We start from the raw sequence: 12223 nt of genomic DNA on the forward strand, positions 1-12223 counted from the left end.
AGGCATTAATCATTATTAATGATATTTTCTTTTCAGTCATGCATTTGTACAACATGTAGATATTCTTTAAGTTGTTCTTTGACAAGCCAAAGTTGTCAATATCTGTGTGCAGTTTTCCAGTAAGGTAATTAATTTGATATGTAGAGCTTTAAAGATCTAGAAAAGGGTTCTTGACATGGAGTCTATGAACTGTGTGCTTCAAGAAATCTGTAACCTACCTTAAATTAATAGTGTGTTCAGATCTTCCTTACCCTTACGGTGTTTTGAGTGAAATTCTTTAAACTATTGAGATTGTTGTTAAAATCTCCAGTCGTAGTTGTGGATTTGTGTATTTTTTCCCTTTTCTGTTTTTGTTTGCTGAAACTTGGTTATTAGGCACATACGCATTTAGGATTGTTATAGCTTCCTAATGAATTGACCCTTGCATCGTTATGAAATGTGTGTCTTTATTTTGTTAGTACTCCTTGTATTGAAGTTTATTTTGTCTGATATTATTATAGCTTCTCTAGCTCTCTTTTGCTTACTGTTTGCATTAGTATGTCTTTTCCATAATTTTATTTTCAATCTATCTGTATATTCATACTTAAAGTGTGTCTTTTAATTTAAAAATTCATTTAATCTTTTCTTTGAATTGAAATTTTTATTTACATTAAATATAGTTTTTGATGTTTGATGTCTTTAATTTTGCTCTTTTGTTGTTGTTGTTACATCTGTTCTTGTTTTCGTTGGTGGTGTTCCTCTCTTTTTTTCTTTCTTGTCTACTTTTGAGTTAATCAGATATTTTCTAGTATTCTATTTTAATTCCTCTGTTGACTTACCTATGCCTCTGTATCTTTTCCAGTGCATTTTCCCCCAGTGGTTGCTCTAGAGATTACAGAACGCACCCATATATTTTTGCAGTCTACATAGGGTAGTATTGTACCAGTTCAGATAAAATGTTCGAATCTTATAAGAATCTTTTAGTTCACCTGACCTTTGTGCTTTTGTTTTCACATTATTACATCTGCTTATGTTATAAAATTCACAGTATGGTGTTATACTTTTTTGCTTTAAATAGTCATATGTCTTTTAAATAAATTAAGAGATAAAAAAAATACATGCTGTTTTATATTTGCCCACATATTTATCATTTCCAGAGCTCTTTTTTCCTTTCTGTAGATTCAGCTTTCCATCTATGGTCACTTCCCTTTGGCTGGAAAAATTATCCTTAGCATTTTGTATAGCATATGTCTTCTGGCAGCAGATTCTTTCAGTTCTTGTTCATCTAAAAATGTCTTTATTTTATTACATTTTTTATTGAAGTATAGTTGATGTACAATAGTTGCCTTCTTTTTTTAAAAGAATATTTTCACTGGGTAAAGGATATGGAGTTGCATTTGTTTTTTCTGCAGCACATCTGAAAACTTCCATTGTCACCTGAGCACCAGTTTTTCTAATAAGAAGTGAGCTATCATTTGTATTGTCATTCCTTTGTATGTATTGTGTTGTCTTTCCCTGACTCCTTTTAAGGATTTTTTCCCCCTCTATACATGTTTTTTAGCAGTTTGACTGTGATGTACCTACTTTTGGTTTTCTTTGAATTTATCTGGTTTGGAGTTCACAGTTTGGGTGAATTATATGACCATTATTACATCAAGTAAGTTTTCTCCCTCATTTCCTTCGTATTCTTTCTCTAGTACCCCATTTACAAATGTGTTAGTCTGTGTGATATTGACCCATAGATCATAGGGGCACTCGCTTCATTTTTGTTTAATCTTCTCAGTTCTTTAGATTGGCTAATTATTCTTCTCAGTTCTTCAGACTGGCTAATTTTTATTCGTCTTCAAGTTCACTGACCTTTCTCCTTTGCAGTCTACCGTAAGCCTTTCCAGTGAATCATTCTTTTTAGGTATTGTACTTTCAGTTCTAGAATTTCTATTTGCTTCTTTACTATAGTTTCCATTTCTCTGCTGATATTTTCCATCTGTTTTATTTTTCCAATCATATTTTCCTTTACTTTTAGAAACATTTATCATAACTGCTTTAAAGTTCTTGCCTGTTGAGTCCAACTTTTAGAACATCTTGGTGTGTATTTCTATTGACTGCTGTTTCTCATTCTTCTGTTGACAGTCTCATTCTTCTGTTCTATCGCGTATCTAGTAAGTTTTGGTTATACACTGGACATTGTTGATAATACTATACAGAGACTCCTGATTTAGTTATCTTCCTCTAAAAAGTGTTGATTTGGCAGGAAGTTAATTTGGCTTGACTCAGACTTCAAGTTTAGCCTTCCCTTCCCTACGGTGAGCAACAACCAAATCTTTGTAATTTCCTTAACTTTCTAGCTGTCTCCTTCTGACATGTTCCTTGGAGTTTCTCTTGCTCACATTTGGTTTAGGGCTTAATAAAGAACCTGTAGTTTATATAAAGATTTCAGAGTTTTATTTTTTGTAACTTTATTTTTGCCAGTTTCCTTTTTCACTCTCCAGTCAATTTTTTTTTAGCCCCCAGCTCCGTCTTCTAACTCCTTTAGCCAGTAAGACTGTTGCTTTGTGCTTAAATTTCAGTCACTAGGAATAGGTGGGCCAGAGTTTGCCCCCAGATAGAAACTGTAAAACTAAAAATTTCACCCTATTTGGTTCCCTTTTTACAAAGATCAGTCTCCCTTCAGTTTTTGCCTGCTTTTTGTCGCTCTTCCAGGTCACGAAATAATTGTTTTTAATATTTTGTCTAGAGATTGTATTTTTATCTGCTGCTAGGTTAGTCAGATACAAACTATTCATCCATTATTGGAAGCATAATTTCCCTACTTTTAAAAAAATGACTTTGAGAAATAGAAATTTGGTTATTGTTTCTAAATTGTCATGGCCTGTAATGGTGCTAATATCAGCTGACCAAAGAGTAGTTGTGGTGTGCAAAAGCTGCATGTTCTAGAGTCCTGGGAAGTGAGCTATGGCATCCCTAACTTCAGGTCTAATACATGATATGACTTCTTAGGAACATTTGAATATTCAGTCACCCAGTAGATTCAGTGACTGTTATAAAAGATCATGATTTACTTTGGTATTAGAGTAAGCTTTAATAAATTGATATGGTTTTATAAAAATAAAACCATGATGCTAACCATAGCTGAGAATAATGAACCATATTTATTCACTGTTCAATAATTTGGAGAGAGTTTGTTTTCTTTCTCTTTTTAGTATCCCCCTCAGTCAGTATCACCTTTTCAAGTGTGGCCAGAGGACATTCACAGAGGAGAAAATCTAAATCCATTTTGAAAATTAATAGGTTTTCTTATCTTCTGGTACATGTTTGCTCCTTCTTCATGGTTGGAAAATACCTATCCTCAATTGAAAAAAATGTTCAAGGGATCAAGATCAGTAGATTTTGGGGGAGTGTGTTTGTGTATACACATACACATGGGAAGAGACAACATATAAATGTAATTTTATTTTTCAACTTAGATGTTTCAAAGGGAAAGGTGAATGTGAAGTGCTTATTTTTGCAAGGAATTACTTGCAAATTAATATCTCCAGCCCAGACCTCTGTTGATTTCCAGACTCATTCATTTCATTCAGGCCTCTTCTCAAATGTCATCTCATCAGAGACCACCCATGACCACCCTTACTTTCCAGTTCCTTACCCTCCATGGTTTCTCTTTTTATACCATGAACCACTAGTTGGCATTTTATCTCTTTATTGGTTTGCATACGTATTACCCTTCTCTCTTCCTTTTTCCTCGCTCTGCTAAAATGTAAACTTTATGAGGACCGGGACTTTTTATATTTAGATTTCTCTCAATTCTCTGGCACGTAGGATAGTGTCTTGCATATAGTAGGTCAAAGTAAATTTTTGTTGATTGAATGAGTGAGTAAATGAATCACTGAATAGCGAGATGGGAGATATAGTTCAAAAAATAAGATGAAGCGAGAGGCTTTGGAGTTACTTTGATGACTTTCTGTTGACTCAGGATTCCCAGACTCCATTGTGAGTGCCGTGTGGGAGAGTGCTTCCTACTCGTCGCTAATTCTGTGTCTGGGGAGAGGTAGTCCTTGTCCTTTTTAATATCTGATTTGACAATCATTGATGGATAGTGAAAATAATAAAAAGAAATAAACCTTATCCAAGCAGGTGAGGCAACATGTGGAAAAACATCTTCCTTGCCTAGGAAAATACCTAAGTGTAATACATCCTTGTGGGAGGATCTGAGTTTAGCAATTAAAATTGGGACCTAATTTCAAGGTATATTTACCTATGGCATGAATACAATGAGCAAAATTGTGGAGGTTTAGATGCTGATTGACTTCTAAGGTGCCTGTTTTGCTTTGATTTTGTAAGCCACATTCAGTTGCTCTGAACTTTGTAGTCTCCAGGCTACTTTCCGGTTTTAACAACAAAGTCAGAAAAGTTTAGTCAATTAAAAAGCTGCACCCCAAATAAAACGTTTTCCTTTTACTTTCACTTAGAGCATAAACCATCTCATTTTTCAAAAGTAGGACAACCATCTCTATTTCCTCAGAATTCCAGCTATTTAGCTAACTCTACTCACTATGTAGTTTAAATGAAATGAATGCCAGTTTTCTTTTTGATATGTTACTAGTGTGGTCAATATTATTCCCGGGAGTTGGTAACTTTCTAGATGACCATTACACTAGCAACGTTAGGAATAGCATAAAATATGTCCGGTAGTTTCTTGTTTGCTTTTGCTTTTGGAATGTTTTATCCAGAGAAAAGCACATGGAGGTAGAAGCTCCATAAGGATCACAACCCACCCCAACATACACATACATGTACTTTAATTGATATTTATGTAGAACCTGGCATTAACACTAGAAGGGTCAGGGTCTAATGGTACATAACCTCTGTGAGCCACTATTTTCCCTATCTCTAAAACAGGTCATCAGGGACTTCCCTGGTGGCACAGTGGTTAGGAGTCTGCCTGCCAGTGCAGGGGACAAGGGTTCGATCCCTGGTCCAGGAAGATCCCACATGCCATGGAGCAACTGAGCCCGCGTGCCACAACTACTGAAGCCTGCACACCTAGGGCCCATGCTCCGCAACAAGAGAAGCCACCGCAATGAGAAGCCCGCGCACCACAACGAAGAGTAGCCCCTGCTCGCCACAACTAGAGAAGAGCCTGCGTGCAGCAACGAAGGCCCAATGCAGCCAAAAATAAATAAATAAAATAAGTAAATAAATAAAACAGGTCATCATGGTATGCTTCTTGACAGAGCCGTTGTGAAGATTAGAAGAGGTAATGCATGCAAAACATCTAATACAGCTCCTAGCACACAGTAACCCTTCAGTAATTGATAGCTTTTTTTTTTTTTTTAACCATTTTCCCTCTGGTTAACTAGGGTATTGCCATTCTCATTTAGCAAAAAATTATGAAAATGTAAATCCTAGTCCCAGCTAGATTTTTTTTTTTTTTTTTTTTTTTTTTTTTTTTGCTGTACGCGGGCCCTTCACTGTTGTGGCCTCTCCCATTGCAGAGCACAGGCTCCGGACGCACAGGCTCAGCAGCCATGGCCCACGGGCCCAGCCACTCCGTGGCATGTGGGATCCTCCCCGGACCGGGGCACGAACCTGCGTCCCCTGCATTGGCAGGCGGACTCTCAACCACTGTGCCACCAGGGAAGCCCTAGATTTTCTTTTGATTTAAAAAGTTGTTTGATTCAGGCAAAAGAGAAGAACTACCTAGAATGAAATTAGGTTGTGAGATAGAGATGTGGCTTATCTTTAATGGTTTCTTTCTTTATCATTTATTTGTTATTTGATTCATTCATGCATTCACTTATTCATTCATTACCTATTAGTAAGCCAAGCTGCACCTTCTGTTGCCTTTTAAATCTGACTCTGTATGGTCAAATGTACAGGGCTTTATATCTGTAACTTAAACAGCTTGAATTCCAATAGTATTCAGTTGGACATCTGAATTTTCAAGATGTAGCCCTTTGAAAAGATGTCCCATTTAATGTACCATTTTATTAGGTAAGTTTCTTCTTTGAATTTACAAAGTATGATCTCACCTTGGGATTTTTCTATTTATTCATTTCACTGTCTGGATTGCTCTTCCCCTGTTTATCTAGCTCCTTTTCATCTTTCAGGTCCAGCTCAAACATCATTTATTCCATGCACTCTATCTTAGGTATCACTCACCCCAACTCCCTCCATAGTCATTCCTGTCACATCACCTCATTTTATTTCCTTTTTGTCCCCTATTACCAAGTATAGTTATTTTATTTTGGCTATTTGCACAGTCTTGTTTTCTTTCACTAGAATACAAGTTTCATGCTTCAGGATTTTTTCAGTCTACCAGTAGACTTCAGAAACTTTCTTTTCTATTTGACTTAGCCTGAGTTGGTTTCTGTTGCTTACAGACAAGAAACCTGACTGATATTTGTACCAGAAGTGGTTGCAGGCAACAAACACTCAGAGAAATAGCAGAAATTTGGGATTAGTGTTCTGGTCTGGAAATGGGGTATATTTGTTTAGTGTAGTTTTAATTAAACACTTACATGGTTCTTATTATATACTATTTACACCTTTACAGAAATTATTTAATCTAATCCTTAGAATGACTATGAGGTAAGCTTTATTATTAGCTCCCTTTTACAGAAAAGGAAACAGGCACATAAAGGTTAAACAACTTGCCCAAGGATGCAGAGCTAGTGAGTAGCTATTTCATTTCAGTTGGTATTGAAGGCAGGGAAAATTCTAGTATTATTCGGGAACTGAAGTCTGGTAATCCATGGGATGCAGCTTTGAAGAACTAATGAAACCATTACCTATAATTACTTTGAATATGCTGTGTACTCAGGGCCAGCTTTAGGGTCATGTTGCCACTGCTGCAGAAAAATGAAGGAGTTCATTGTCTACTGGATTGAGTGGGCAACTTGAAGAAAGACAATACAACATCTGAATTTGTATTTTCAGCTAAAGATGCAGACTAAAACTTATAGATATTATATAATTGAGCTCACATAATTTCTTATATCTATTAGCCTTAGGGCTGAGATAGTTCTTAACACTATAAATGCAGCCCATGAACATTAAACATTTAAAAGTTAAACATTTTTTCCAGGTTTCCTATTTGAGAGATAATCTATTGATCAGGAAGGGGTGAGATCAGTTATCCCAAATTACCCTTCACAAAGTTTCTTCAAGGAAAGATCCTGCTCCTGAGTGGTGCTGTGACAGTCCAAAGGAAAGATAAAGGTTTGAGGGGAGGAATATTTGTTTGGGTGGGTGTTTTATAATTAGAATTATATAATATAAAACATGTGCTATATATTCTATTTTAATTTCTAATTTAAGACTCATATAAATGCATTCTGTGTAAGTTGATTGGCTCTTTTTTTTTTTTTTTTTTTTTTTTGCGGTACGTGGGCCTCTCACTGTTGTGGGCTCTCCTGTTGCGGAGCGCAGGCTCTGGACGCGCAGACTCAGTGGCTATGGCTCATGGGCCCAGCCGCTCCGTGGCATGTGGGATCTTCCCGGACCGGGGCACGAACCCGTGTCCCCTGCATTGGCAGGTGGACTCTCAACCACTGCGCCACCAGGGAAGCCCTTGATTGGCTCTTAAAATGGTCATGCTTAATGTTGAAAGCTAGGAAATCATATTTTTAAAAAGCATTTTGGAGAATATACTACCCTTTCCAATTCTGGGGGTAGAATAAGAAGGAATAGTATTTTTGTGAGAGCTCTCTGTCCCCTCCTCTGCTCTCCAAGTACAGACATAGCCATACCCGTATTTTTCCTAGAGTCTCCTACTCTGTTGGTAGTATTAGCCAGAAACAGTGTAGTCCCACGTTCCAAAATATGATGTGTTACAGCAGGGGTCAGCCAACTGCATCCTATAGGCCAAATCCAGCCTTTTGGTGTGTTTTTATATGGCCCTGAGCTGAGAAAGATTCTTACAAAATGAATATCCAACAGTATAGAGCCTGCAAAGCCTAAAATATTTACTCTCTAGCTTTTTACAGAAAAGTTTGCTGACCTCTCTGTTTCACCATACTTGTCAGGCATACAGAACAGTCAAGGATGCTGCCCCTGTATAGGTTACCTGATCAAGAGTTTCTCCTTAGGGAATTGATTATATAGCCTTCTCTTTTGTTGTTTGTAGCTTAACTAGAATTTGAACATGTCTGGTAAGAATCTCCTAATTATTCATTGTTCCTTTTTGTTTACCTCTTAATTACAAAATAGCAGTAGCTTTTATGTTTCAGCTGAAATGGCTGTGTAATAAATCATCCCCACACTCAGTGGCTTAAAATAACAAGCATATGTTATTTCTCATGAGTCAGGGGGTCACCTGAGGGATTAATTGATTTAATCTGACCTCGGCTGGTTGTGGCTCTGCTCTGTGTATTTCTCATCTTCCTTCTGGTATCAGCCTGGGCAAGTCCTTCTCATGGTGATGGCAGAAGTTTAAGAGAGTAAGTTGGAACACAGCAAGGCCTTTTGATGACTAGCATGGGACTGGCATATACTGTCACTCTGAACTCATTCTGTTGGCCAAAGCAAATCACATGACTGGATGCCCAAAGAGTGAGAACTATACCCTATCCTCAGCGGGAGAACATTGGAAAGTTACCTGGCAAAGGTTGTGAAAATTTGGAGCTAATAATTTAGTCTGTCATAGTTTGGTTTATTTGAGGATATACTCTGCAACCAGCATTGGGAGCTGGGTTACAACTCAGATGTTTTAACTTATCCTGCTGTTATCCGCATCAAAGATCTGGACAGCAAAGAATCGCCATTCCTCAGAAGTCATTCTGAGTGTAGGTGTCAGGAGCAATTTCTTCAACTTAGCTAGTATGTATTTAGTGTCTTTTTTGTGCCTAACACCATATTAACTTCTGGGGCTTAAGAAGCTTTAGGTCTAACAGTGAAAACAGACCCTGGACAGGACTTAAAAGGTGGTGTGATAGTTCAGTAACAGAAGTTTTTACTAGATATAAAGATAGCAACAGAAGAGAGGGGTAATCAACTCTGCTTTATGAAAAGGCATAGAAAGCTTTGTTGAGAAGGAGATTAAATTTTGAGTGTTAGATAGATCCACAGTCCTTACAGAACAAGTCAGGTAGAGAAGTATTTTTTGTAGGAAATATTATAGCAATCTGTTAACTGTTAGAAATTGATTATAGTTAAAATCTCTTGTTTATGCTCAGATAATAGAAAAGTCTCTGAGAGCCAATGAATAACTTTGTATTTACCACCTTCTTGCATTATTTACTGCAGTAGTTTTCAAACTTTGGCCTGCATCAGAATCACCTGGAGGACTTGTTAAAACACTGATTGCTGGATTCCACTCCCAGAGTTTCGTATTCAGTAGGTCTGGAATAGGGTCAGAGAATTTGCATTTCTAACATGTTCCCAGATGATGCTCATGGTGCTGGTCCAGGGACAACACTTTGAGAACTGTTGATTTATTGACTCTTTCCTATGTATCTGGCACTCTGCAATGTGGTGACTATATAAAGGTAAAAAGAAAACATCCCTGTCCTCAGATTGCTCGTGGTAGGGTGGCTGGGACAAAGAAGTGAATGTGTAATGACAGTGCAGTGGAATGGACGCTGAGATCCATGGAAGTACAGTTTGCTGTGGAAAGACACCAGAAGGACACTAACTCAGACTGAGGCTGCAGGCTGCAAGTGTGTGTAAAACACAAAAAATCCTTTAACCCTGAGCTGAGTTTTTTAAAAAATCAGAAAGTAATAACAAGTAGAGAAATGACCGTGAGTCATGCTTTGCGTGAGGTTCGTAAATGGAGTCATCTTCGAAGTTGCCTTTAGGAAATTTCTGATCAAAATTTTTTAGGCAAGCTTTTGGTGGTGTAGGTAGGACAGTGTATGTCTGAATTAGTTACTTTGCAAATAAAAATTATCCCTTTCTTTTGCTAATTTCTACTCATCTTCAGCTATTGTTAAGATGCCAGTTAGGTAAAGATGTTACATTCTATGTTTTCACAAAAAGACCGAGAAATTTTATTTATGTCAGAATGCAGACAAAACTAGATAAGAGGAGGAGCAATCAGAGCTGGGGAAACAGGGTTCCTTAGTCAGCTTTACCTGGGACTTGAGGCGCTGAGCCTGCAGGGGAATAGAGTCAGCTACTCAATGCGATTGTGGGCTAGCGTGAGACTAGGAGACAAAGTGACATCTCTGCCTTGAGAAGGGCACTGAAGAGGAATGCAGTGGATGTTAGGTAATGGATTCAGGCCGGGCTGTAGATAGCTCCTGCTTGGGCATGGTGAGGTGGTGAGGGGACTGGGCAGGAATTGATTAGAGGTGTACCTACAGTGGGAAGCTGCTAGGTCAGCTGACCAAGTTATATGCCCAGCAAATGAAAGAGTGAACCTGACAAGTACTTGGGCTGGTTTAGAGAAACAGAGCCATACTCAGGAGGTTGTTTGCCTTGGCATTGAAGACGTTCTGGCATTTTAATGAAGCAATCTTGGATTATGTTGTCCTCTCAACCCACAGGGGTAACACCCTGTCAGGAGTAATGGTCTTTGGGGCTCCTGGCTATCTAACCACTTGTATTTGTTTTAAATCAAAAGCATATACCTAAAGCTATGCAGAACATTTCATTTTAAATGGTTATATTCCCACTGGCAAAGGGAGCTAAAGTCAAGTAGAAATTATGAACAGAATGCCCAAAATGTTTTAAAATCGTGTAGTACAATCTCTTTTCATTGGAGATGAATTACTGATGAAAATTGTTTGCAGTTTTTTAAACTATCCTTTTATAATGTAGTTTAATTAACCATGAAACCTTGTAACCTTTTTCTCAGCATACATCTGTGGATGGATATACTGAACCCCATACCCAGCCGACCAAATCAAGTAGCAGACAGAACATCCCTCGGTGTAGAAACTCCATTACGTCAGCAACAGACGAACAGCCTCACATTGGAAATTACCGTTTACAAAAAACAATAGGGAAGGGAAATTTTGCCAAAGTGAAATTGGCAAGACATGTTCTAACTAGTAGAGAGGTAAGTTTTCATTATTCCTTTTAATATTTGCTTAGACCTCTCCAGAGTCTAGTTACAAAAGCTTTCCTACAGCTGATTCTGGGAATAAGTAACAGTTGCAATATGGTAAACACTGGGATATGTGTGAATGGAATGTATGTAGATAGAGTTATCTATACATGGCACAGAAGAGTTGTCCTTTTGTGTTAGCATCCCATAAGTCAGATGTGCTGCAGATGAGGTTTTCTCAGACTTCTGTCTTTCATTATATGGCTTCTGTAAACATTTCTGATTTTTACCCGACCCCACGAACAGGGCTAGGATAACTTCTTATTGATTACTGCTTAAGCTGCAGTGAATACAGAAGCAGAAAATGAGGTTGTACATGTGAAACTTATATAGTGTTATATAAACCACTGTTACCTCAGTAAAAATTTTTTTAAATTACTGCTTGAGGTAAATTAGGTATAAATGTGTAGAAAGTCACCCACTAATTTTTATCTATTTAGAAGCCACGTTGGGCAAGTGTTATACAGATGTTTTTCTCAGATAATAAGAGAATCGGGTTTCTAAAATCCCATGTGTTTTAAATCAGATGTATTTATATAGCAAAATTTGTTTTTAAAATAATAATATATTTAATAATTTATATAATAAAGACTAAAAATAGTTAAACATCTAACATTCTGTATTATATGATGTTTACTGGATCCAGTTAGGACATTATGAAAAATCTGTCATAAAATGTTTTTGTTAAGTTTCCATTTTGTTCTATACATAATATTATTGTCACATACAGTTAAATTTAGTCCTCTCTGTCCATTTTGACCCCAGGAGCTGTTGGGACACAGGCTGTATTAGACAGAGACTTAGAGGACATTTAAATCCGTTTTGTTAGTTTGCTGTAAGGAAGTTTGGGTGTCCAATCTCTCTATCCACATAATACTTAACTTACTAAAAGTTTATAAACCTCTCCCCTCTGATAACTGTAACTTATCAAGATCAAGAGTAAAAGATGAAAATACAGATGATTTTTACTTTAAAAGGGTAAACCTGGAATAACTTTAACAAAGGTGTAATTTCACTGACTCAGAATCAAATAGGTTAAAGACTTGGGTCAATAGAATATATTCCAAGGCTGCCTAATTATCAAAACTTTACCATCCAATTATGTGAACACCAAATATAGCTAAATTATATCTAGTTAGGAATGAAACAAAAGATGTTTTCCTTATAAATTTTATTCATTAAGATATGTATTCT

General features: G+C 37.1%; 1 protein-coding gene across 9 annotated transcripts in view; it reads left to right on the forward strand.

The window, feature by feature from the left end:
- MARK1 (microtubule affinity regulating kinase 1) overlaps nucleotides 1–12223 on the forward strand; it is a 164758-nt gene that overhangs the window by 89036 nt on the left and 63499 nt on the right. For all 9 annotated transcript variants that reach the window (XR_008617023.1, XM_024130567.3, XM_024130571.3 and 6 more), the window contains exon 2: nucleotides 10778–10981. Coding sequence is in view for 8 of the 9 variants with exons in the window: in XM_024130567.3 (XP_023986335.1) it covers nucleotides 10778–10981 (204 nt within the window). In the remaining variant the exon portion in view is untranslated. The remainder of the gene's footprint in view (nucleotides 1–10777; nucleotides 10982–12223) is intronic.

The sequence above is a fragment of the Physeter macrocephalus genome, chromosome 4 (genome assembly GCF_002837175.3).
Source record: "Physeter macrocephalus isolate SW-GA chromosome 4, ASM283717v5, whole genome shotgun sequence".
In the NCBI taxonomy this organism is placed as follows: domain Eukaryota; kingdom Metazoa; phylum Chordata; class Mammalia; order Artiodactyla; family Physeteridae; genus Physeter; species Physeter macrocephalus.